The sequence below is a fragment of the Ambystoma mexicanum genome, chromosome 5q (genome assembly GCF_040938575.1).
Source record: "Ambystoma mexicanum isolate Mex_15411 chromosome 5q, UKY_AmexF1_1, whole genome shotgun sequence".
Taxonomy (NCBI): domain Eukaryota; kingdom Metazoa; phylum Chordata; class Amphibia; order Caudata; family Ambystomatidae; genus Ambystoma; species Ambystoma mexicanum.
In genome coordinates this window covers 1093155508-1093183225 of record NC_090933.1, presented here as the reverse complement: position 1 = coordinate 1093183225, position 27718 = coordinate 1093155508, and the positions used below count along the sequence as shown (strand labels likewise).

At 45.5% G+C, this 27718-nt stretch overlaps 1 protein-coding gene across 6 annotated transcripts in view; it reads left to right on the top strand.

The window, feature by feature from the left end:
* Positions 1–27718, top strand: part of WASHC5 (WASH complex subunit 5) — a 1117936-nt gene that overhangs the window by 866871 nt on the left and 223347 nt on the right. For all 6 annotated transcript variants that reach the window (XM_069621617.1, XM_069621614.1, XM_069621616.1 and 3 more), the window contains one exon: positions 1168–1347. In XM_069621617.1, the coding sequence (XP_069477718.1) occupies positions 1168–1347 (180 nt within the window). The remainder of the gene's footprint in view (positions 1–1167; positions 1348–27718) is intronic.

Below are 27718 nucleotides of genomic sequence, written 5' to 3'. Positions count from 1 at the left end.
CTTATAACACACAACACTGCCATTTTTATGGTCTCCAGGATGCCATGGAAAATGATTGTGGAGGAATGTTATAGGCCTTGAGGATTTTGCTACATATTTGTAGTGCTGGTAACATTCTCTTTACCTTTTTATCCCATACCCTAACATATGGGTTAGGTGCTGACCTCCAGGTGTAGGGCCTATGGTAAGGCTGGGTTGTATCTATAGGACACTGTACATTAGTGTGCAGGCCCATAGGGGACTTGCCTGCTTGCTAGGTTTTATGGTTCCCTGGTTCTTCCCATCCCCCTGTTTTATGTTGGGTGCTCACCTCTGCTAGAGTTCCTATACATAAAGATTGGTGTTACGAGAGTCATATTAGAGTGTTTACAGTTTATATAAATATGCTTGATATATTTTAATACTTGCTATTACCACAGCACTTATTTGACCTGATAGTTTTATAAGTACTGCTTATAAAAAGTATGCACCTTTCAGTATATCAATGGGGTGTGTATTCTAAATATAGTGTGTGGACTAACTGTGGCTTTGTGGCAGCTTAACATCCCCTACCTGCGAGTTAAGACTTGCCACTCTGTCCACGTTACTACATTGCAAGGTTTGGCTTTCCTTTCTTATCAGGCGTGTTAACCTTGCCACAGGAATTGTGCAGCTATGTTTTTCATGGCAAAATGCTAGTAAAACTACATTCTCAACAAAATAAAATGCATCATTGTGGGCTCTATTTAAGACATTTCTCAGTGTTCAACAGTATGTGTCCGGATTACCAGGACCCCAATGTCTTCTCCCATGATTGAAGAACGCCAACCAACTGTTATTTTATGAGGGGATTGAATGAATGATTTTATATTTTAGCTCTGCAAACTGAATTACCACTATGCCTGTATTGACTGAAGTCAGGAGTTGTAGCACAGATGGGTTGTAGGCTCTCTCTGAAGGCTAAGTTATGTCTCTGTTCTTATGTCCGTAGAACAGGTTTTCCACAATTGAGGCTCACAAACTGCTTACCCCTGCCCTTGATCTCCAGGATTTTCTGGAGGAAGGGGTCTTTCACCATACCAAGAAACTCTACTTGATCCCATACTCTCATTGGGCAGTAACTTAACAAATGGAAGGTTTAATTAAAATGTGTTTCTTTCCCAAACGTATGTATTTTATTATTTTCAGCCAAGTGAGTTAATGCCCAAGCTGAAAGATATGGCTGCTACTATGGATGGATTTCATCGTTCCTTTGAATATATTCAAGATTATGTCAGTATTTATGGCCTGAAGATTTGGCAGGAGGAAGTCTCGCGCATTATCAACTACAATGTAGAACAGGAGTGTAATAACTTCCTTAGAACCAAGGTATGTCTCTGATTCGAAAGGTTTAACGTGTTTGTCATCTGCTGGAGTCGATGTTTAAATGTGCAGCTCCTCCTTTGTACAAATCAGATTCACAAATAAAATAAAGTGTGTGTGTGAGAGAGAGAGCATTTACATGCACAAATGTATATTATCTGAAAACACCTTTTTTACACAGAGTTTTAGATTATGACTTATAAAAATAAAACATTCCAAACCTCAGAAATGCCATTGTTAAGGTTGCTGCAAACACTTTAAACTATTTTCTGGATCTAAACAAAGTCCTGCTCAGTTCGAGTGACACCTTAGTTCAGGCTACTCCACTACTTATCAAGACTCAATATAATTGGGATTTATGGAGGTTACCTTTTGGAGCAGTGTATCCGCACTCTCAATCTAACCATGAAATCCGCTTGTACATGACCGTCTCACCTTAGTTGACTTGAAATGCCTACCTTAATTGTTCAGGCCACCTCCAGACAACCAATGGGGGGGAGCAGGTTAGATTGAGGTTGTGGATAGGTACAGGGGAGTTTGGATAATCTGAAAGAGGTTTAGGAGTAACGATTGTTTAGGCGGGGGGAACTAGGATAAAAACATTGATCACAAACATGAACGCACCCTGACCCCTGTCGTACACACATACCTTGTTGCTTCAATTGTCTCCAGACCTCATGACATCAAACCATCACTTGTAGCTACAATTATTTCCAGACCTTCCTGATGCCGCAAACACCTTTTGCCTGCTGAACCCGTTAACCTTGATCAAAAGTCTGTTACAAGCCCTAAGCATCCAACCCTTCAAAGTGTGAGGAACTAACGCTGATGGGGTAGAAGGCAGTTGGCTGTGCACACAGAAGTGCACTGCAGAAAAGGTAAGTGGGGAGTGGGGCGGTACGGGTTGGAGGATTGTGGGCAAAAAGGATGTATCTGATCACTGCGCTGCGCCGTAATTGTAGGCGACATTTTCATTGGGGGAATTACAGGCGATGCAGTGAGCATAGATTTGTCTTCTGCATTAACATTTCAATGCCCCAAACACTCTGCCCTACATTTTCCCCCACTCATCCAGTAGACCCAACCACCCCACTAGTGCCACAAACTCCACACGAGTCTTGCAGTTCACAACAGTCCAAACCAACGACTGTAAAAGAAAATTAGAACAGGATGGTCATTCTGCTTCTCAACAAACACATTAACATGCACTAAAATGAAAGACCATGTTAGGGAGATTTCTTCAGAAATGTGCTAATTCCTCTCTACCTTAGAGACCCCCAGCACTTTTGCTGGACTCTTGGACTTTTTTCAATTTTAACCTGGAGAGAGTGAGACCCTTTTTCCCACTCTGATGTATTTTAATGTGATTTTGAACACTGTTTCGTTTGGTTGTGGAGGCTGAAAAACTCCATAGGCATCATCTTTTACATTGTGTCACGCAGCATCTTCAGTGCAGTGGCACAGGGAAGTCTTTCAGATTTCCCAAGTGTTTAAATACCTTCTCTTGGATAAACTACTGTTTCCAAGAGCAGTGAAGTGAAATTGACTATACTTACATTTGTAACTTTCTAGACCCAGCACACACTATCTTACAATAGGGTGCTGGAGGGGTTACTTAGTATCCCCTTTGCCTAGCTTCTCATGTAACAATTTTATGTTACCCTTTCCTCGATGAATGGCTGGTGGCAGTGGTTTACTTTTAACTACTGTGGTGTGATTTTACCGCGGGCTGCATTTGCAGCTGCAGTGAAGCACCCAAGGGTGCCATTTTTATCAAAATGGCCTGGTCTTCTTTTTTCAACATTTTTTTATGGAAGAGTCCTTCTTGAGATTTACTCTGCACGCCAAACCAGGTTTGGTCCCTTTGTTCATTTTGTCTTTGTCAGGATTCACAAGTGAAGCCCGCCTCTGGCTCCAGGGTGTCTGGCGGGGGCATTAAGCAAGGGAGGTGCCCAAAACTCCCTGTGCTTAGTCTCCTAGGAGACAGAAATGCACTCTTCGGTGATTGGCCGCCTGGCTGTCCGGCAAGACCAGCCACCCTGCTGGGTGACTGACAGCTAGGCTGGAATGAATGGGAGAAACCTGCATAAAACGCAAGCAAGGTTTTTTGGCTTGGAAGGCAGAGTCGACCCCTGGTCGAAGGAATCCGAAGATTAACTTGGAAGAGACGCCTGCTGCAACTCCTGGACCGTTGGTTTGCCCGGTGAAGCCCTGCTGCTGTGCTGAAGCTCCGAATTTGTATCAACAGACTTCTCCCTTTGAGTTGGTGGGACCAATCAACTCCAAATTAAGCCACCTGGACATCCTCTCGAAGCTGGTTGAATTTCCACTGCAGTTGCTGCTGGAACCAAATAGCCAGGGAGAGGAACACCAGATTGTGTATGTTGCTTTTAAGCTGGCCAAGAGCTCCAGGAAGATCCTCCGGACTCGCAGGAAGCAGGACTTACCGAGCCTGAGCCACCTCAGCAAAGTGCGGGACCCTAGAATCAAGGAAAGCCCATCTCGACAGCCAGGAACCGAAGTGTTGCTATTTGAGGTAGACGCGAGGAGCTGAAACACCGAAGTGCCACTTGTTTGAAGATTGCTGGTTGCGGTTGGTGACCGTCCCATTGCAGTGCAGTAGTCCCCAGAAGTCCTCGCTCTTGTCACCACGACTGAGGCCCAGGAACAACAGGATCTGCAGAGCCGCACAGGATCAGAAGCCATCTGCTGCACTTTTCTTCAACCTAAAGGTACTGTACAGTCTAAGAGAACTTAACTTGTTGTGTAACCTCACTTGTCCTTGTTGGAGACTTGTCTTGGTTACTTCTGTAGAGTTGCTAACAGCTTCTTTACCTCGCAAGCCTAATTGGCTTGTGTCCCTACTTTGATTTCTTCTTATTCTACAAAGACTTCTAAAACATTGTGCAAGACTTTTACTTACCTTCAAGAAGTGCTTCAGTTCACCTTGACTTTTGCTAACTGAACATTGGCTGGCCTGGCTCCCTGAATGACTCTTCTCTGCTTATGTGATTTTGCCTTCCTTCTGGGAAAGAACTGACTTAGCATGTTTTTTTTTTTTTTAAGTACTTACCTGATTGAGAATAATTGTGTGAACACTTGTCTTATTCTGAAACCTTTCTTCTTTGAAACTCCTCTCAATAATATTCTAAATGAAACAGTGATATAGTAATGTCCCCAGCACCCCAACTATTGAAGTCACCTGAGGGTGTAGGTAGTGTCTGTGGGTCATCGCAAATGGGTATTTGCTGATTTAGAAAACTAAGAGTGTGTATTTTGAAGTATATTTGTTTGTTACTTTATATTGCTCCCTTCTGAAGAAGGCGTATTCAAAGTGACGGTGAAATAAATCAATAATTGTTTAATCAAGAAACCCTGTGTGTAAGAGTTTATATAAATACTTGTCAATGTGAATCTGCGTAACTCCCCTACAACTCACATTGCCCTCCCTTGAGATAAGCCTGGCTACTCAACCACACTACCAACCTGTGTAGTACAGACCTATACCAAAGGTTGGGTTCCTATTACCACAAGGTCAGGGTTGTTGTAGTGCACCCAAAGGGTACTGCATACAATCTTGCGTAACAGGCCACTTAACTGAAGCCCCTGAACCCGCGCGCAGATTCAGGTACAAAGATGAATTGCCATAAACAGCTGAAGGTTGTGGACCCTGAGATCCTGCAGAGTCAGAGCCTCACTCCACTATGACCGCAGCGTCTGCTAGAAGGAAAGCCCTACACCGCTGCAGCCAAAAGCCTCACATGTCACTGCCACGGTCCAGGAGCCGAGAGAGTTCACCACAGCAGCCCGGGAGACCAGAGAGTTCACTGCAGCGTCCCAGGAGCCAAGAGTTCACTGCTCAGTGCAGCGCTGGACCTCGGCGGAGATGATAACGAAAGGATCGCAGCCCGGTGTTCTATTTCGGGTCAATCCTCATAGCTGCTTACATGGTGGGTGCACTAATGGGTGTAATCACAAGCACTCGCTGAAGCGCGTTGCCTGCTTATCAATGTTTTAGCAGTGCTTGATTTCATCCCAGATGCATATAGTCCAGCACCAGAGCCTCCATTTCCCCAAGCTCCAAATCACTCTGGCGCTAGCTACCTTTCCACCCTTCCATTATCTAAAATTACCTAATATTTAAGGTGAGTCTTGCCAAGCAGTGTGGGGTAGGGTATGATTTGAAGTCAAATGGATTTAGCTCTGGAAATCGTTTATTGGGCGTCTATGCAGTATCCTTACCGCTTGCATGTCCAATGTTTGTAGACTTTATTTTTTTTTGTTATTTGTTTTGATCAAATAGATCTTTACAAAATATAAAAACCAACATTATGCCGATTTACCACAATAAAAATACAGTTATCTTGTAAACATAATGCCCTTCCAAAAAGTTTATTTCAGGCAATTTTCTCAATTTTTTGTAAGTATTTGAATGCCTGTTTTTTTCTGCATGTCAGAATATCTCTGTCATCGTATTGTATATTATATATTTTCTGACAAGGATATTGCACATGTTGTGCACATGGCTGAATTGTGGTGGTTGTCCATCTGCAATACTGGTTGGTAGATTTATGTGAATGCGTGTTTAGTTTTAGTATGTTTCTCTCCACATATCTTTGGGTTTAGTGATGTTTTTCTTCCAAATCTCATGCACACTGTTCATCCACAAGCTATTTAAATGTGTTCATATAACCTTTTTATCTGATGCATGTTAGTCTGCTTAGAATCGCATTCTGTGCATATAGTCCAACAGCTAGTGGTAACCGCGGAATATTGCATCTTGTCTTTCGAGGATCAAAAGGGGACGTCGACATGGGCGTGCCTGTAACACTATCCCTAACGTAACGTGACGTGTAGTGTACCCAAAATCCCTCACGCGTCAAGGTCCCTCATAGTTTTTTTCTGCTCAGCTAGCTGGTCGCCTTATGCGGAGCTCGTACTTATTGCAAAAATTATATTTCCTGACCTCCGGTCACTTATTATCGTCCCCTCTTCGATGATTGCTTCCTAACCACCGCCGAAGACAGCAAAGAACGGACTTCGATGGCTGCTGCTTCGGTCGGCACAGCCGACCGCGTGACCGGGCTTTCTGGCCAGCCTATACATTAGGGAGAGTAGTGTCTGGGGGTTTCTATTCTTTTCAGGAATGTCTTTCCTTCTCCCCTCTCTTTAACCTTTTGGTTTTGCCATTGCTTTCACACACCTGAGCAATGGACAGGACACCATTTAAATTTTGCTCTTCTTGTAAGGGAAAATACCCCTGGAAAGACAAGCACCGTCTTCCCCTCAATCACGACGAAGCGTCCTGTAAACACTGCCTACTCTTACGTCCTTAGTCGATCAAGAAGCATTGAGTAAAGCGGTGGGCGGCCTACGCCATGTCGCATGCCAAGGGTAACTCCCCCGCCGCAACAGCTGCCAAAAGTCATGAGGAGCTATGCGACGGCCATGTCTCTGATTCAGCTGCCATTGACCTCACATCAGAGCGTGTGCCCTCAACGGCATCCGTCTCCGGCCCCACCAGGCACGACGATAGTCCTGCTATGGGGAAGTTACACCCTGGCGACCGGGACACACACACAATACCCTTAGGGCCAAATAAACAACACCTGGTACTGCCTCAGCGGATCAGTCGAAGTGGTCCAAGGCGGCAACAGGTACGTCGAGTTCCTTGACGGTACCCGTTAATTCGCGCGACCATCAGCCCAACCCGCAACCGTGTCAGCTGCATTCGTCCAGGCACTTTACAAGTAAGGGCGCCAGCACCAAATCTCACAAGAGCATCGAGACACCTCCTAAGAGCGCGCCATCGCATAAAGCTCTGGTTGCGTCGAAGTCTGTAGCGCAATTGTCTAAACAGCCTAAACCCCTCCCTGTAATGCCAAACATCAGCGAGAGTCTCGATAAGATCGTTTCGGCGGCCAGTAAAGATAAGGACAAGTCTAAGGACACGTCGAAAGACACGTCTGAACAACCGGAAGAGCGGGAGGATTATTCTGAATGCCCCCAGTCCCTATCTAAGACCCTCCTTGATAAATCTTGGCGTTCTAGACTAGGGGAATCCCCAGGAGGGGTCCTTTCCACCTCTGGACCCATTTGGCTCTTCTCCGTGGACCAGAGAAAGACTTGAAGGGTGTATGGACAGGTTGGCTAGATTTGTGGACTTCTCTGAAAGGTTCACCCCTAAGAGACCTAGGGAAGACCTTTATCCTGCAGTGTCCAAATTTCAGAAGACATCCTGCCCTCTTCATGAGGAGGTTTTTAACCTTATGGATCAAGAAGAGCTCCTTGACCCTTACTTGCAGGAGAATGATCCCTTTGCAGATACCACTGATCAGACCCAAGATTGGGGGGATGACCAGCAGGGGAATGATCCACCCGGACTGTCACCCACCCATACCACAGACCATGATACCCTATGAATGGACCCTCCCTCCTCCCCTCCTCTGTGTCAGGCTTCATCTGTCGATGACCAGATGGCGTTTAACGCCATTCTGAATAAGGCAGCAGAGCACTTGCAAATAGCCACGCAAGAGGCGGTTTTAGAATCAGACTTCGTGGAAGACATATTAAAGGAGGCGCCCCCTGCCAGCCAGGCTATCTGTTTACTCAATTCCATCAAAAGGCGCATCGCCCCTTCCTTATTAACACCCTCTCAGACTAGGGCTGTGAACCCTCAGGTGGAAAAATTGTTTTGCCCCACACCCTCTGACCCATCTATATTGGGGGTCATGCCATCATAGATTCTCTTGTGGTTACGACTACAAGAAAAAGGGCAGGGGTCCCTTTGTCCACGGGTGAGGCTCCGCTGGACAAAGAATGTAAAAAGTTGTATGCTCTTGGGAAGAGAGTCACTACTGCGGCAGCATATTCTACCTGCATAGCCAACAACGCCACAATGTTAGCCAGCTATTAGGATGTCCAATGGAACCTGATGCAGGAGAGCCTACAGGAGGTCCCTGAACCAGTGTGTTCTTGTCTGCTTTCAGTTGTTTCCGAGGGTAAGCAGGTGAACCACATCCTCAAGAAAACTTTGGATGCTGCTGAGATAGCATTGAGAACCTTGGCCCAGGGTACCCTTTTTAAAAAGCCAAGCCTGGTTAAAAAAACGTGGGTTTCAAACCAGACACACAGGTGTCATTGATCAACAAACTTGTGGATGACTCAAACTTATTTGGCAAGGCTGTGGATGAGGCACTGGAAATGGCCAAGAAGGAACACAAGACTTTAAAGACTTTGAATTAGATCACTCAAAGACCCTTACAACAGAGAGGGGGAATTTCTCGCAGCTCCTTTCGTGGGCAGTCCTACTTCCGTTCACCACACAACCAATATGGCTCAGGCAACAATTGGTCCTCATGACAGAGGTCTGCCTCCACAAACCCTTATCCACCCACAGGACAGGGCTGCGGAAAGGAAAGGGGTCGCAACGCCACCTCCAGAGGCTCCCCGGGCTCCGATCAGAAATGACTCGAGTCCGGGTCCCCTCCAATGCCTCACCGGTCGGGGGACGTATAACATCATTCCTGCACGCATGGGAGGGGTTTGCCACAGACCAGTGGGTGCTCAATACCGTGACCCACGGTTATTGCATCGAGTTCAGCCTGCCACCTCAATACAGACCTTCAAGATCCAGGCACCTAACACCGGAACACCTGAAGATCCTGCTGCAAGAGGTTGAGATCCTGCATGAAAAGGGCGCAATCCAAGTCATCCCCCTTCTACAGGTAAACGAGGGTATTTATTCAGTGTTCTTCCTTGTACCCAAAAAGGCTCACCATGCGACCTTTGCTAGACTTGCGCCCAGCGAACAAATTTTTCAAACCATAAAGGTTTTAAATGGTAACATTGCAAGAGGTAATTACTCTACTGACTCAGGGGGATTACATGACAACATTGGACATGAAAGATACATACTTTCATATTTCAATGTTTCCGGCACACAGGAAATACCTATGGTTCATGATAAAAAACAAACACTATCAGTTCAGTTCAAGGTAATTCGCTTCGGAATTGCCTCAGCCCCAAGGGTATTTACAGCCCCTTGAATCTAACACTCTGTGTGTTCTCATCTTGCTTGATCTCTCTTTTGCCTTTGATACTGTCAACCATGCCATCCTGCTCCACCGTCTCCGTGATAACCTGGGTATCACTGGTCAGGCTTTGGCGTGGCTGACTTCTTTCCTTTTCCAATCGACCCTCCCAGGTCCAACTTGGGTCCTTCCTCTCTGACATCGTTTTCTCTACCTGTGGTGTCCCCCAGGGATCTAATCTTTCTCCCTGGCTGTTCAACCAATATCTGGCACTCCTTGCCCACCGCATCGCCGCTCTCTGCCCCAACTTTCAGTGCTATGCGGCTGATACCCAGCTCATTTTCAGGCTACCCTCGGCCTCTTCTCCTTCCCTCATCTCTGACTGTCTATCTGCTAACCAGGAGTGGTGTGCCACCAATGACCTCTGCCTTAATGCCAGTAAGACTGAGATTCTACTCATCGGCACACCCACTCCCTCCTTCCCTGCAGCTCTCTGGCCGGCCTCTCTGGGCCCTCTTCCTGCTCCTACCTGCAAGGCAAAAAACCTTAGTCATCTTCAACTCCACACTCTCCTTCTCTCCTCACATTTCTGACATCTCAAAGAAGTCACACTACCAGCTGAACCTCCTCAGAGGTATTCTTCCTTTCCTCTCCTTCCCCCAGAAGCTCACTGTCTCCAGAGCCCTGGTTCTCTCTAAGCTGGACTACTAAATCTGCCTGCCTCTACTCTCCGCCCTTTGCAACTCATCCAGAACAGGACTGCGAGACTGGTCCTTGGCCTCAAGCCCAGGGACCGTATCTCTCCAGGACTGAAATCTCTGCATTGGCTCCCAGTGGCTGCGAGGATTAAGTTCAAAACCCTCTGCATTGTCCACAAGGCCTTCTGGGGCTTGGGGCGAAATACCTTCAACTCTCTTCCTAAATATCTTCTTTCTCAAGCTCTTTGCTCATCTGCCTCCAACTCCCTCAGGGTCAGCCGCTTCTCCAAGCAACGAGGCAACGAGTTGGGGGTAGATCTTTCTCTGCGGCAGGGGCCTCCCTCTCGAACAGCCTTCCTGCCTCCCTGAAACTTGAGGAGAACCATCTCAGGTTCCAGAAGCACCTCCAAAACCTTCCTCTTTGTTTCTGCTTTCTCTCCCCTTCTCCCCTGCTAAATTCCTGAATGAAACTGCACTGGGCCACTCTCACTGATCTCGGTCCTTGGCCCAGCCACTTGCCCCCTGCGCTGCCTCCCTGGCTACCCCTGCACTACGGGACTGTTTCTGTATCCCTTCAGCCCCCCTTCCAGCACTTGTCTGCACTTACCTTGCACTTGCCACCAGCTGGCCCTTTATTATTTATATTATTATTCTACTACCCCCGTACTGCACTTTCCCCTCTCCCTTGCCCCTTCCCTTTCCCTCTCCCCTGCACTTGCGCGATCTGAATGACACCTGGCCTAGTAAGATCGTTGTCTGTCTTCCCTTTGTCCCTCCTCCCTGCTGCGTCGCGCCTTGAAACACTTGTGTATAGGCGCGTTATAAAGGCCATATCATATATCATTATCATATCATATATCATATCAGAGGTACTGGCAGTTGCAGTAGCACACCTGTGCAGGCAATCCATCCCAGTTTATCCTTACCTCGATGACTGGCTCAGAACAGGGGACCGATATGGAACATGCATGTCGAACACTCAAAAGACAATGGACCTTTTATTCAGTCTAGGATTCTCCCTAAACGAGAAGAAATCCATCCTAGACCCCAGCCAAGTCAAGCAGTTTCTGGGGGCTCTAATTTCGACAGAAGATGGCCTCGTCTTCCCCTCCAATGAGCGGGTTCAAAACATGCTGTTTCAGATCCACAACGATGCACTCAGAATGGGCAGTCGATCTCCTAGTATTGGGGTTCTGCCGCTCTGGCAGCTCCTAGGACCTCGGGAGATGGTGTGTTTCAAAATTTGTCTTGGGACTGGTTGTTCCCACCAGCCAAAGGGAAGGAATAGTCTTCTCCGGAGCTCCTCTGTCACATAGAAAACAGGGGCTGGACAGCAGTGGTCGCTTCATGTTGTTGCAAAGGGTCTGCAGGAGACTCTGGTCATCTTCTTCTGGGTTACTTCTGTTTCCTGTGTGTGAGAAACCAAAGGGTGTCTCATCCGCTAGTCCTCAGGGACTTGTCATCCAGGTGGCCAGGACACGGCCATCGCTTTTGGATCCAGTACCTGGGCGTGAACCAGTGTGGGAGGAACACCTGGGTGAGTGGTCTTCGGGGATTGGGGGTGAGGTGACCGATGGCGAGACGCTGTATTTTCCTTTTTCCCGTACACACGACCCATCCGATTTTATAGGATTGTCCACTGTTCATGGCCACCCTTCTTTTTTTTTTTTTTACGCAAACACTGGGCCGAGGAAGAGGGTGACTAAGAGTAAAGAAGCTAACCCGTATATATCTCTCCCGCTAATCGGGTCAGGCAAAGTCGGGCACTTGACTGTAAGTGCATACATCTGATACCAATTGGCTCTCCTCACACGGATAAAAGGCGGATCATAGAGAGACACTTTGAGCAAGGTGGAACACAAGCAAGAGCAGAACGTACGGGGCGAAGGTGAGCCTACTGGAGCAGAGCGACAGACCGAGGGACGAGAGCAAAGGGTAGAGAACCCTTTCTCTGCAGGAGGTTGTTGCCTCCAAAAGGCTGTAAAAGATACGTGGAGAAGGCCAAATCCCAGACAAGAAGACTGCATTGTGTTTCAAGGATGCCAGCAACCCTCCCAGGTGAACGGCACAGTTGGGGAGACGAGACCAAGCCTGTGGTATTAACCGTGACTTGTGAATTAAAAACTGCAAAGACCAGAAAGAAATGCACACAGCCGGTGAGTTGGCAAGCGACATGAAAGACCAGTGTGTGTTAAGGAAAGATTAAAGCTGCAACAGTATATCGCACAATTGATGGGTGCACGCGTGTGGATGAGTCGGAAAGGAAGGCAGACCTGTGATGAACTTTGAATTGCAGCGATACTGAGTAGCGGAGTGGTCAGGCGAAAGGAAGTAGCCCACTTGAAAGTCTCTGTGAAAGGTGAAAAGTTTTAGTTATGAAACAATAAAGTGAATGAACTATAAAAAGCAAAGTGATCAAAAGTAACCCATGGAAAATGGGGGGGGGGCAAAATGTGAACATTGAACGTTTGTGCTTATGACAACGGACTACCCAGACCAAGAGACACTTGGGCAAATAACACAAGGGTGTGAGCTGAAGGGAACGTCGAAGTGGTTTGCAGAGGTCTATAGTAAAAGCCATGCACGTTCATATACATAGGTCAACGAAATATGCAATGACAGTCTTTCGACATCCGAAAAAGGTCCGAGCACGACTGAGGGATACCGGAAGTGTGATAATTTAGGGGAAGGGAACCCCTAAAGGATGTGAATTAAGCTTGGCGAAGGGAATCCCTGCAAGTGTTCTTTGAAAGGTCTGAGCCCGACTGAGTGAACTTTTTGTTGAACTGTATTTTGAACACGGGAAACAGACTTTAACGTGGAAGGCTAAGCGGGCCTCGATCCATGTTTTGAATTGCCTTTATTTTGAGAACCTGAGCAAGAGGCATCTTGTCTACGGGGACCGTCTTACTCTGTGCTGTCTAACATTCAGAGGAGAGCTGACTCAGCCACAATTATTCTTTATATTCTAACACTGATTTTCCTTTGCATACATAGTCTCCTTTACACACTTTTTGCACAAGAGATGGAGCAGGCATTTGGTTTTGTTAGTGTAGGCCATTTTGATTAGATGGACTCAACTAGGACTGTTTTATTTATTATTTGATGATTGAGCCTACTCCCATCCTAGCTATTGGGCAAAGTAGGAGTTTTTCCAAACCCCAAAAATTGAATAAAGGTTTTACAAATGTTACCTTTTTGTGTCTGTGTCATACGTGTGATACCATGCCTCCCTTACATGTGGTTGACTTGCTTTTCACTCCAGAAGCCTCACCTTTTATACAGTACCAGCACACACTCCTCTGCAATCTCTCTCAGCATTTTACTGAAATGGGCGTTTGGCTGACCCCAGGACAGCCAGACCCCCTGTGGGAGCTGGACCGGCAGACAAAGGACAAGGGAGGTGTAAAACTTCTCACCTACTTCCTGCTTACCCAGACACTCTGGAGCATAGGCAAGGATACCTACTGGTTACTGCCAAAGGCAAAACATGCACACTGACCTCCCCCTCCTAGGATGGTAGAAGAAGGGATAACCAAGAACAACCACGCTAGTAATGGCGAAAAAAGAAGGGAGGCCCCAAGTTGGGACTTGGGTGCCGCTATTGTGCACTACCGAGGCTATGGACATAGCCTGCGGTACAGAAAATGCACAATAGTTGGTAGAACACGTCCACTGCCGCCACAACCAGGTTATTGTCTAAAAAGTCACAGGAGCATAGAGAAGGGCGATACTAGCTATCCCTTTGGCACTCCATTGAAGGTGGTATGTGCCAATCTCTCAGACGATAAACTATAGAGCTTTGATACTGTGTATCTCTCTATCCTTAAGAACTGTAGTTACTTGAGGATACAGAAAAAGAATCTTAGGATCCCCAGAAACACTGCCCATAAGGAGCTGTGTGCTGCAGTAGTGAAACACAGATGCCTTTAAGAGCTATGGAGAAGACCGACTCCATAGTAAAGGTAGGATACAAAGAATAGGGTACCAAAAGAGACAGCCCACAAGAATGAATGAGAGGAAAAAGTCTCCACTCATTCAGGATTAAAAAATAAAAAGGTCCACAAGTCCAGCGAAAGTGCTGGTGGTCTCACTAGGAGAGGGGATGAAGCATAAAAATTATAAATCTTCCTAACTCACTGGCCACTCTGGGTGCCTTGGGAGAACCTGGGGCAAGGAATTGACAACTGGAAATGGCTGCAGGGCATGGCCAGTGCCAAGTATGGGTGGCTTGACCAAATATCCCAGTGGCCACTTCGGGTGGGGGAGGTTGGGGGTAGGAGGGAAGTACTGGGGAAAGGCTGATGGCCATGCCCCATGAAAGTGCACACAAGCATGGCGTGTGCACCTCAGTAAATAATTAAATATAAACATCTTCATGAAATTGAGTGAAAATTTGTATTTCACTCAAAACAAACGTTTTCACATGCAGTGCTTGCATATAACTGACAGTATGTAGATTTGATATATATATATATATAGATTTGAGACATCAGTTGTGCTGCTTAGATTTACATTTAAGGAATAACATTTACATTAAACGAAGAAGAAAAAACAATTCAGTCACAAAGATCAGGGAAAAGCACCAAACCCCAACAGTATTCAGATTGGTTTATTAAAATGTAATAATGAGATCTGGTCGCCGTATCCAACAGCCACATAAATGCAATTTGCGCACAAAAACATATGCATAGGTCAACGAAATATGCAATGACAGTACCAATTTATAACAAGCATTCAAAATGGAAATTGTTTGGGCTTTTGTGTAGACATGAGAAAGGGTACTTGCCAGGCACAGCCATAGTGGTATTAACTGGCCATTGATGGTAACAGATGCAGAATGGTGCGAGTACTTGGGCATCTAATAGCACTGTCTGGCAAATGCCTAATACTTGTACACAAGCCAAAACTGTTAGCTTTGCCCATGCTTATTTTTAACAGGATTTCAGTGAAGGACACTATAGTGCTTTTAAACATCGAATGGATGAAGGCAGACCTGTTTTAGGCATTTCTATTCCACCAGTACCAAGTTTACAACTCCAATTTAGTCATTAACTCTCAGAAGGCTGCATGAAAAAACACTGGCAGGCACTTCGAGTGCAATGTTTGATGGTAAGGCTTGATTAAAGGAAGCCCAAAGAGTTCCCATGAGGAGGAGTTTTGGGCGGGAGGGATAGGATCTGGGTGGGAATGGCCATAAGGATTAGCATGCTTTGGGGCACAGCGTTGTGCTATTATGTGCAGAGAGCAAAGCCGCTAGAAGCCTACATTTAAGTACTTTTGTAAACAATTCAAGGAGAGCAACAACTTTAACACACATGCACTGACTCCGCTTTCTCCCATATCTCTGCACTGACCGGTGTCCTCACAGCGGCTGACAGTGTAAGCATCTGGGCACAGTCCAGAAGTGCTCGGCCTGGGGAAAGGAATCGGATCCAGTGAAGTGGAGGCTGTCCCACAGTAGCTGCAAATGCCGGCATGTGTCAGGCAGACAACATTCTGCTTTTCCATGCCTTGCAAGGGTGCTTTCTCGTGAGCCTAGCAGGAGCTGGGGCAAGAGCGCACTTGCCCAGCGTCCATGAGCAACTCCCCTGGAGTGCTAAGACGTTTCTTTCAAGGAGCGCAGCAGTGCATCTTTTACCCGCAAATTTGATTTTTTGTAAATGTGTAATTTTTCCCAATACAAGCCTTTTTCTTCCGATGACTGGTTGAATCGCACATATCTATTAGCTAGAAGTTGAAAAGCAAGCAAGCACATACTTAACATTTGACTAGTTTCCACGTTCTCCTCCCGCTCAAATAAGTGCGTTTCTGTTCCAAAACTGATAAGTATTTTAATAGTGCAACCCTCTTTGCACTCTGAAACCGGATAGCTAGAAATGCTAGAAAGGAAGCAATGGTAAAACTTGTTTATAATAGTATTATTTTATTCTTAAAGTTGTGCTATCATATAACACACATCCCAAATTAAGCACTTTTTTAAATTTCAGATTTTAGGCGTTTTCTTTGCTTTTCATAAAACGTACTTGAAGATCATTGTCACAGATCTTATTTGCTTCTTTGGGAAGCGGACTTTGAAGCTGTCGACGAGGAAACACAAAAGAAAATGGAGGAGGCGGCCCGGTAACCCTTGCAGGGTCCTCCTCTACCACTCCTCCCTTGCCCCTGGGTGAGGGGAGGGCTCGGGCACGAAACGGCGCCAAAACAACCAAAAGCTTGCGAAGGGCAAATAATGGAAAAGGGCGGGGTAAGCCCTTTATAATGAGCGGGCGTCCTACAGCAGGAAGCATCCAGCACCTGCAGTAGGACGCCTTCCTCGCCGCCGGAGAGAAGGAAGACAGACTCCGAGTGAGCCAGGAGGAAGCCAGAAGGGTCTATGCTCTTCTCGGACCCGCGCCTCTTGGGAGCCTAAGGCAGGGCGTCTGGTGGTAACACCAAGGGCTCATCTTCCTCCCAAAAGAAACGGCGCTCTCCCCACCCACGGACACCTGCAGGGGCAGGGTAGGCTCAGGCACAAAGGGTTGGGAGAGTTGGGCCCACTATGGACTTTATGCAAAGGAATAGGGGGAAGCAGGTATATTGGACACGGAGCAAGCGCCACACTTGAAGACTGAATTTCACTAAATGTGTGCAGTGATTCTTTTGTTGTGAAAATAAAACTGCGGCCAAGTTTGCCATTTTTAAAACGCCTGTCTCATTCCAGCTAATTTTCTTAAAGGGAAAATAAAGGGAAGCAGAAGAAAGAGCAAAATTTGGCTTATTGGCTATGGGTACAAATGGACAAATGCAAGGGGGTATGATCCTACCGGTCAGACAGATGCCGTTCAGACAGATTCTGGACTGTGCCGCAGATTTTAACTGCTCCTGAATAGCCGGCCCTTTTCCTCCACAAAATCAATCGGTAGAAGCTAGAAGGGGCTGAGGCGGAGAACGTTGCGATTCGAGACGTGTGGGAAGGTCTCAGTTTGAGTCTGGAAACGCTTTAAGTGATAACTCTTAGATTACTACTAAAATGTGGCAGCCATCTTGGAATATAATGAACGTATAAATGTGACAGGCTTTTTATGTTCAAGTTTCCTTTGTTAGTCGATCTCAGTACTACAAAACTATCCGATCTGATATAATTTACGAATATGTATTAGTGGTTTTAATTACTTGTAGCAACTTTATAAAAAATCATATTTTGATTTGGCTCCGTAAGAACAAATATTTATTTCAATGGTTTCAAAAATGAAGATGTTAAAAGGATGTTAAAAATATAGGACACTAGCTGCAAAAGCAGCCCAGCCACGTGTGGGTGGGAAATGCAGACTAGAAGGCTCAGCACGAGTTGTGAAAAGAGAAAAATAATATGAGGCTGGGAAACCCAAAGGAAACACACCAAACACCGGTTACAAAGGAACATACAAAGTACTTCTTTTTTTTTTTAAGATCAAGCAATGACAAAGTCAAATGACAGATCAGATAGCTATTGGCCCTCAGTACAACACAACAAACTTCAACGGGGTTCGAGGTATTCAGTGAGAGACTTTACATTGGGACATTCAGGCTTTTATACATTTCTCCAGCCTGCTGTCCAACCCCTTTGCGGGTTAACCATTCCATGAATGTATTACTGGTCTAGGGTCTCCGCCAGGTCAATTCTAATTTATTCATCAGTATGTGCATAGATCAGTTCTGTTGATACAGGTAATCCATTTACATGCAGGTCAACAGTAGGACAAGGTCTCAGTTCACGACCCTAACAAGTGGCCTGTAGGTAAATTATACATTAGCTGTACAGAGGTCATGTCGACCAGATTCTGTTCGGAATGGCATCGTCCACCATGTTGATGTACAGGGTGACTTTTACACAGCAAGAGAACCTAAAATGGCGGTTTGATTCAAGATGGCGGCTTACATCAATTTCTAAGGTAAAGACCTTGCCGTAGAGAGTTATTCACGTACAGTTTTAAGCAACTTGGCGCAGGCCAATATACATACAATCGTTTACAATAGGAGGCATAATTTAATATCCAGTTTGACAACCCCTCCTTTTGGCCTATGCCAAGTGCTAAGACTACTTCTGATCTCCTTGCAAGTAACTCCATACGTCATCGTCCATACACCCTGAATCGCCATCAGAGATATCTATGGCCATCAGGTCGTTCACTAAGATCTCTTTTAACACATACTCCTTGGAAGTTTTATCCGGGGCATATACCTTTTGTCCTATCGTACCTATTGCCTGAGCACAACATCCCCCTAGCATCGAACATATACTAGGCAGACATTGGATACAACAACAAAGGAATAGCAGAACTCCCAAAATGACCAATAAAACAAAGTACCTTCCAACCCCAAGATCGCAAGAAATCCCAAAACCAGGCACTAAGATTTCAGTTCCCCTCGGGAACATGCACTTCTGAGCTAAGGACGTGCAGATTCTGAATTGCTTTGGAAATGGTTGGGGAGGAGTCTGGTACGAAAACACAGCAAGCGGACCCCACTAATTTACATACTCCACCACGCTCAGCCAGAATGACATCTAATGCCATCGGGTTCTGGATTGCTTCTAATCTTATCGCTTTCTGTTCTAATGTCATGTTATAGAGTATATCTGTGGTACGGTTGATGGTTCTCTCCAGTACTCTCGCTAGTCTCCTGATGTCTTCGGAGTTTGCTTTCTGCCCCCAAAATGGCACAACTGATTTCGCTATATCTCCCATCACATGTGCGGGAGTATCACCATTCTCGTCCCGCCGTGGACAATCCTTTGAAACTTCCAAAGTGCTTGCTATGAATACCCCAGGTAACAGGATCCCCAAATAACAGGTTCCCTGCCAATCCCTGCGTAACCATGGAAATGCTACATTACCGCAAACGAAATAGACAGGTTCGCCTACATACAAAGGTCTGTCTTCCCCAGTCAAATTTGCAATGTTGGCACAGCCTTTAAAATCTCCCATTGACCGGGTACCATTCCTCTGTATGCAGAAAGAAACTGAATCGGGGCTATGGTTAACAGAGTAAGAAGGAGGCACGGCATCCTTATTGCCCATCAGAGCCATTTTAAAGGAAACTAAAGATTGGAAAGGACGAGATAGTCTATCAGAAGGCCTAATTGAAGCAACGTTGAGTTTGCTCCTATTTGCGAAAAGCGAGCATCCCAGGGGAGTCGGAACACGTTTTTCAAAATTATTCAAATTAGTTCCATGAAAGTTCCCCAAGATGCTGTCATTCCATCGGCCAAAGAACAGTGCTCTAAGAGAAGCATAACAAGCAGTCGTCAAAGGTAAAGGATGAATATACCAACCTAACCCATTATCCCCGTGTTGCGGTAAATGTGAACAGACCCAACAATTGGTTTTGTTAAAAATGGCATGTGTCGAATTCGTAATCAGCATCATAGTATTATTGTGATACTTGCTGAGAGTCCCTGGGTGACAGAGTATGCAAATGTACAAAAGGAGTAAAAACAATAGGTACAATTTCAGTTGGCAAAAGAGGCTCTAGAGGATAAATCTCCTCGACGTACCAGAATCCTAAAGCAGTTGCTATAAAAAACCCAATTATTATCATCAAAACACAGCAATACGTTTTCGGGGCCCAGGCACATTATTCATTGTCCAAGTTGGTCACCCCCTTATTTACAAGTCCAATACGGGCAGTAGCGGTGGCAGGCATCGTAGTCTTTGGATGGAAACCCCAATGTTCGTTGCTGGCGACCCTCCCCCACCCCCCCGGTCGCGCGGCTTCTTAGTCCTTCCCCAACCCTTGCCGACAGAGCCCTCTTTCTCAAAATTTGGGCAAAAGCAAGCCCTTGATGATCCTTTCATTCTTTTGAATGCACAGTCGAACCGTGCCGTAGGTCTATTTTCTCCGCCAAAGATTATATCTGGTGGTTCCCGATACTGTTTGATCCGGAAATAAGGTAACGTCACTCCCTGAGGGAAGCAACGTATCAGAGGCAACGGAAGTTGCAGAATTCGGAGCAATGGTTTACGGAAATGACTTTTCCAAAGAGTGTGGAGACAAAATCGACGGTTCCCCAAGCCCCACGGGCTCAGAGAGATTCTCCGACTCACTCACAGTGCTATTTGCTGCTTCAGGATCATCGATTGCAGCGTTAGCGAGGGGTTCTGTTTCTTCCGTAACGTGCAGCGTCGGGTGAGGAAGTTTCTTGACATGCGTTGCATATATCCAGTTCTTCTTTCCAGCCACCCGCACTGCTGTTTGGGTAACCAGCAAGACCTGGAATGGTCCCCGCCAGCGAGGCGCGAGGCAAGAGGACCGCTCATATGCTCTCTCCAGGACCCAGCTGCCAGGCCGGATGTTGTGTCCTGGGCCCTCGTAACGTACAGGTAAAACTGATCGTACCTGATGATAAATGAAATACAGATTTTTAGTCAACTGCTTACAGTAGTCTGAAAGCAATACATTCTCAACATTTCTCAGTGCTTTAGGTTTCGGAAGACCCCAAATATTGGCAGGCCTTCCCATCACCACCTCAAATGGAGAGAGCTCAGTCTTAGTTTGAGGGGTAGTGCGCATGGCTAGTAACACGATCAGTAAGGCGTCCGGCCATTTTAGTTTGGTACCGGCACACGTCTTATCGAGTTTGTTCTTTAGGATACCGTTATGTCTCTCTACCAACCCGGCACTTTGAGGATGTCTAGCCGAATGAAATCGCTTATCAATATGTAGTGCCGTACATATCTGTAAAATTACAGCAGCAACAAAATGTGGACCATTGTCCGACCAAATGACTCTTTGGCAACCCAAACCGCGGGAAGTACTCCTTTAGCATAATTTTCGCAGTGGTCATGGCTGTAGCATCTTTGACAGAGAAAGCCTCAACCCATTTACTAAAGGCACAAATGACCACAAGGGCACCGCTCCATCTCAATAAAATCAAAATGAATCACTTCAAAGGGGACAGAAGGAGGCCCAAAGCTACCCCTTGGAGTTACCGTCCCCTTCCCCACATTGTGCTGTAGGTAAATCATGCAATTCTGGACATACTGCTGAGCAATTTTCGAAATCTTATCATTTACCCAGACTTTCTCTAACATTTTCGTAATCTGTTGAGCACACTTGTGTGGGACCGAATGCCATAGTGACCATCATGACTATGTAGGCATTAGGAAGCAACCATTTCCCTTCAACTGTGTCCACCCAACACCCGTCATCATCTAATTTCCCCCAAGCCTTCAGCCCATTTCTTAGATTCTTCCATTGTGGCATCAGCTTGGATATCCCGCACAGACCCAATATCCTCGTCCATTACATAGACATCCCTAGTTTCTCTTAGAGCATACATTTCTGTGCGAAGATCTGTGGCAGTTTGTCTGGCTATCTGATCAGCGAAAGCATTCCCTTTTCCTACATCGTCTGTGATCTTTCGATGCGCTGCGCATTTCATGATCGCTAACTGACTAGGGAGCGCGAGCGTCGAGAGCAATTGTACTATCAGGGGGCCATGCTGAATCTTAGTCCCATGTGAAGTTAGAAACCCTCTCTCTGACCAAAGTCTCCTAAAGTTGTGAGCCACCCCAAAAGCATACTGACTGTCAGTATATATATTCACCGTTAGCCCTTCGGAAAGCTCACAAGCTCGGCTTAATGCTATAATCTCTGCGGCCTGCGCGGAGTTATGTGTAATTCGCTTGGTCTCTACAACCATGCTTAATGTAGTGACTGCATAAGCAGCTGTGGATGTACCATCCGGAAGTTTGAAACAGGAGCCATCACAAAATAGCTCCCCTTGCGCATTATCCAAAGGAGTGTCCTTAAGATCAATTCTGCCCTTTGTTTCTTGTTCAGTAGTATGCAGGCAGTCATGTGACTCATCACCGCAAACAGTATTTTGCGGGAAAGGTAGGAGTTCAGCCGGATTAAGAACACAACACCTCCTAATTTGTATATGGGGAGCAAACAAAATGAATTCATATCTCCTCAATCGTGCGGAAGTGAGGTGTTGCGATTGAGTTTTGTTCAATAGAACATCTACAGAGTGAGGCACCATCAGGGTTAGATCATGGCCTAGGACCATTCCCTCACTCTGTTTTACAGACGCGGCAGCAGCAGCGACAGCTCGCAAACATCTTGGCAAAGCGCATGCGACAGAATCAATGGCGGTAGAGTAGTAACCGCACGGCCTATTCTTCCCTCCATGTTCCTGCGTTAATACAGCCAAAGCACATCCATCACATTCATGCACAAACAACACAAAGGCCTTGTTGTAATTTGTTGTTCCCAAAACCGGTGCAGAGCATAATGCAATCTTGAGAAGCTCAATGATTGTTGATGTTCCGATTTCCATGGCAATGGCGAAGAAATGCCCTTCTTTGTCAAAGCCAACATCGGTTTTATCACTAGTGAAAAGTTCGGGATCCATAACCTACAGTAAGAAGCCATACCTATTAAGGCTCCGACTTCCTTCTGTGTACTTGGGACAGACATGCCAGAAATGTGTTTTATTCTTTCAGGTGTCAATCTTCTTCCCTCCTTTGACAGGAGGTTGCCTAAATAGGCAACCTCCTGGCAACAATATTGAAACTTTTTAAGCGAAGCTTTGTGACCATGCTTAGCTAGATGGATGAGCAACAATACAGTGCCCTCTTTACAAGAGCTCTCAGAATCTGCTGCTAAAAGCAAGTCGTCAACGTACTGAAGCAGCGTACAAGTAGGGGGTAATTCAAGAGTATCAAGCTGTTCTTTCAAGGCCCTACTATAAATGCTAGGACTCTTGGTGTAACCTTGAGGTGCACAAGTAAATGTGAACGAGCGTCCCCCTAAGGTGAACGCAAACAAATATCTACTGTCCTTGTGTATAGGAATACTGAAGAAAGCATTCTTCAGGTCCACAACACTAAAGTAAGTAGCCGTAGCTGGAATCATAGTTAATATTGTCGTCACATCAGGCACAATTGGAAATTGTGGAGCGGCAACTCTATTGATGGCACGCAAATCAATTATAAAATGAACCGGAATAGCATTATCGCCTTTTTTGTACACGGGTAGGATCGGACTATTGCACAAACTTCCTGTAATCTCCTCAATCACCCCACAATGCACAAAATCGGAAACCATGCTCTTCAAAGCTCGCTCACCTTCAGCCGACATTTTATACTGTGGAATACGTGGCAGCTTAATACCATGTTTCAAGACTATTCTAACAGGCTCAATCTGTAGAACACCGAGATCATTGTCTTCAGCCGCCCACAAACACTCCGGGACATTACTGAATTCTGGTGGCAAAGGTTTAGTCAAAAATTGTGAAACAAAACTGCTGTGATGAAATCCTCAAATGCACTCCATCAGATGAACAATGAATTACTGCATTTAATTCCTTCAACAGATTCAACCCCAACAAATTCTCTCCATAATTCGAAGTCAAAAGAAATGGACAATAGGCACACTGGTTAATGTTCACAGGACCCAAGGGCACATTCCCTTGTGGAACATACTGACCTCTAATCTGCAAAATACCCCCTCTGGGGCCTCTTAACAATTTGTTGTAACAATACTTTAGTCTTTAAGTCTCCTTTTCTCTTCTCGACTCTATCTTTTTCATTATTGGCACGGTTCTCGTAGTACTGAGCCATGTGCAGTACTTCTGATTGGGATTTCGCCTGCCAAGCGCTCTCGGAAGACATAATCTGTGACTGTTTGTCAGGCAGCAATCTACGCACAAATTTGTCCACAAAAATAACCTTTTCCCAGATTCTGTGCCTAAATCCTGTCCACTAAAGTCCGAGAATACTTGTTCGAACTGATTAAAGAACTCGGTGGCACCCTCAGATTTTCCTTGGACACAGGCCGTAAGCTTGTCCCAAATAATTCTTTTTTCAGGAATTATAGTTTTTAATTTCGCTATGATTCTGTCAGGCAAAGTGAGTATCACCTGAGGCGGTCTCTCACCAGCTGGCCTTTCCCTGCTTCCACAAATCTACGGGCAGGAGTACAGGGAATAACAAAAAGTCAATATCGCTTAGGGTGAACACTGAGGACTGCAAGACGGACTCTATCTCTTAATAGAATCCTGTCGATTTTTCCTAATGTCGGGAATAGATTGCCTAATAGTGTTCACTTCCTGTCGTGAAAACGGGACGTGAACAAACTGCGATACATAATGTGCAGGAATGTCCACAGCAGCTATACCTGCTGCAGCATTAGCGGCAATCTCAACTTTTGGGACAAATGTCGGAGGTACCTCTCTCATAGGCAACTGAGATGTAGGCAACTCCGAACGCTTACTAAGCAACAGAGCTAAGTCGAGCGCTAAAGTAGTCGAAGAAGTGTCAAGTGAAAAAGCTCTCTTATAAATACCCAGTAACTCTGTGGGACAACTAACCTTCTTCCTCACACATTCATCCTGCAGGTACTCTACCATTACCTGAATCACCTTCCTCTGCATTTCTAGCGTATATTGACTATATGTGTCATATACCTCCACCGGAGTTATCAATAAATCCGAAATCCATCTAATCGCATCTTTTGTAGAAATTTGTGCTTCCTCAGATGCCCATTTACGACACGGAAGAAATCGTTTCTGTACATACATACTCTCCTCTTCGTCATCCTCGTTCCGTAACTTCTCCAAATCTCTCCTATACTCAAACAACCTCTCGACATGCTCATGTACTTTCTCCACAGTGTCTCTTGATAGTGCTAAAGTAATCGGATCCCTCAGCCCTTGTGGGAGATCCACATTATTTAATTTACCCCACTCGGTATTCAGTACATGACATGCTCATGTACTTTCTCCACAGTATCTCTTGATAGTGCTAAAGTAATCAGATCCCTCAGCCCTTGTGGGAGATCCACATTATTTAATTTACCCCACATTACGCATAAATGAATCCCTAAACCTTCAATAAAAACATTTTTCTCAGGAAAATTATCCATATTAGACAGTGTAGCAAAAACATAAGCTCGATCATCTCTCTCCATACAATGCTTAGCCCATGCAAACAAATCCTGCTTTTTATCTGTAGAGACAGTATTACGAGTAACAACCTTCGACGCCGCACCCCGATCAACTATAGTCGGTACAGAACCACTCGGGAGTGGAGGTGCAGGCAGATTCAATGGAGGTGTTATTACTGGTGTAATGGGAAGAGGTAGTAGAGCAGGCGGAAGAGCAACAGCCGGAAGAATAGGAGCAACAGGTTGAGCAGGGAGAGCAGGAATTACAGCAGGAAGAGGCAAAGCAACAAGAAGAGGATCATACGGAGGTGGTGCAGAGGCACCAGACCTTCGCTTGTTTAACAATTTGTCGAGAAACTCGTCAGAAATATGAAGGTCTTTAGAAGGATAGATTTCTGAATACCGAGTGAGAAAGCCCTATCCATATTCCTAACTGACTCAGACTGTTTGTCCTGATCATATAACAACGCCTTTTTAGCGAGCGTTCGTTTTATGACGGTGCGCATGTTTTTCCCTACTCTTAAGCTGCTTAAGCTGCTTAACACTCAAAAACGTGGTGTTACCTGGTCAATAATTGTATCTGCAGATACAATGCGCCAAATTCAAATTGTCAGGGTTAAATTAAGTCGAGTCACAACTCACCTGACCAAACGTAAGGAGGACCGTACGGTTTATCAAAGAACTTACCTAACAAATTTTACCTTGTGTTTGGTGATTTCGGCAAATCTGCCCGCCTCAAAAAGTGGACCCTCGTCAAGATGCCTTCTCAGACCGCACGGCTATTGTCCAAGGATCGGATCGTGCAGCGCTGTAGAGGTGTCGCGTCTCGTTCAGTCGGGCCTGTAGTATCACACCGTCCGATCCCGGTTCGATAGCATGCGTCAACCTTCAATGGTCCAGCATCAATCTTGAGGGTCCCTATTCGGGCGCCAACTGTGAAAAGAGAAAAATAATGAGGCCGGGAAACACACCAAACACCGGTTACAAAGGAACATACAAAGTACTTTATTTTAAGGTCAAGCAATGACAAAGTCAAATGACAGATCAGATAGCTATCGGCCCTCAGTACAACACAACGAACTTCAACGGGGTTCGATGTATTCAGTGAGAGACTGTACATTGGGACATTCAGGCTTTTATACATTTCTCCAGCCTGCTGTCCAAGCCCTTCGCGGGTTAACCATTCCATGAATGTATAACTGGTCTAGGGTCTCTGCCAGGTCAATTCTAATTTATTCATCAGTATGTGCATAGATCAGTTCCGTTGATACAGGTAATCCATTTACATGCAGGTCAACGGTAGGACAAGGTCTCAGTTCACGACCCTAACAAGTGGCCTGTAGGCAAGTTATACATTAGCTGTACGGAGGTCATGTCGACCAGATTCTGTTCGGAATGGCATCGTCCACCATTTTGATGTACAGGGTGACTTTTACACAGCAAGAGAACCTAAAATGGCGGTTTGATTCAAGATGGCGGCTTACATCAATTTCTAAGGTCAAGACCTTGCCGTAGAGAGTTATTCGCGTACAGTTTTAAGCAACTTGGCGTAGGCCAATATACATACAATCGTTTACAATAGAAGGCATAATTTAATATCCAGTTTGACAGCGTCCCAGGGAAATAATGCTCCCGCTTGGAACGCAGTAACGGCAACCCCGGCAGGAGTCTGTGGCCGGAATCACATGAACGAGCATCAGCAAGCGGCCTTCCCCTCCCTGTGTGAGCCCAGCACATGGCAGTTGGTTTTCACTGCAAGAGTGGGCAGTCACAGAAGCAGCCCAGCCCTGTGTGGGTGAGAAATGGAGGTTAGAAGGCTGAGCATGAGTCCCAGGCAAATAATGCTTCTGCAATAACTGCAACATGCCTGACTTTTCTTTAAGCACATTTTAGTATATATTCAACAAAGCATAACCAAAGACAATAAAATGCAATATCCCATTCTTGTAATAATGGTGAATTTAATATGATTTAACAATAAACTAGCACTCGTTTCATTGCAAATCAAAACAAACTCCCAAAATGCAAATTACTTTAACTATTTTAAACAATGTATCATTTTATGTGGAAGGTGCATTTTATCTTTCTCATTCAAAGATGGCTGGCCTGTTTCCGGAGAGCTTCCTTAGAGACAGTCATCCGAGATGGCTTCCTCAATGGAAGAGCTCACTCAAAATCAAAGAGTTCAGAGAGGGGCAGGAATGGGTGTGATTAGTCATAGGGATAACATTGCCTCCAGGCAGGGACTTGGTGGGATTACAACAGTGTATCCCTCCTCAAAAGTCGTCTCCATTGGAAAAGCATTGCAGACCCTCATTCAAAGCACATATTTGAAGCTCTTATGTTAATGACAATAGTTTTGGCTTTTAAGGTAGCGCATTCAGCGTCCCCTAATAGCCCTAACTAAAAATTGAAGACGAAAAAAGCCTGCAGACTATCCACCCATTTCCCTATCAGATAATATTGGGAAATTATTTGGGAAAGTGGTGCTGACCCGGCTGGAAAAATGGCTCAAAACAAATGACAACATTGTACATATACAAGCCGGATTCCAAAAGGGGATAAGTACGGTTGACCAGGGGTTCAGGTTTTTCATCCTGAATCAAAAATGTGTCCCCATTAAAAAAGCAAAATGTGTATATATGACTTGTAGGCCTAAACACTACTGCATTTGACTGTGTGCCCAGAACTGAATTAATTCTTTAGAAAGACAGAATATACTATATACCTTAA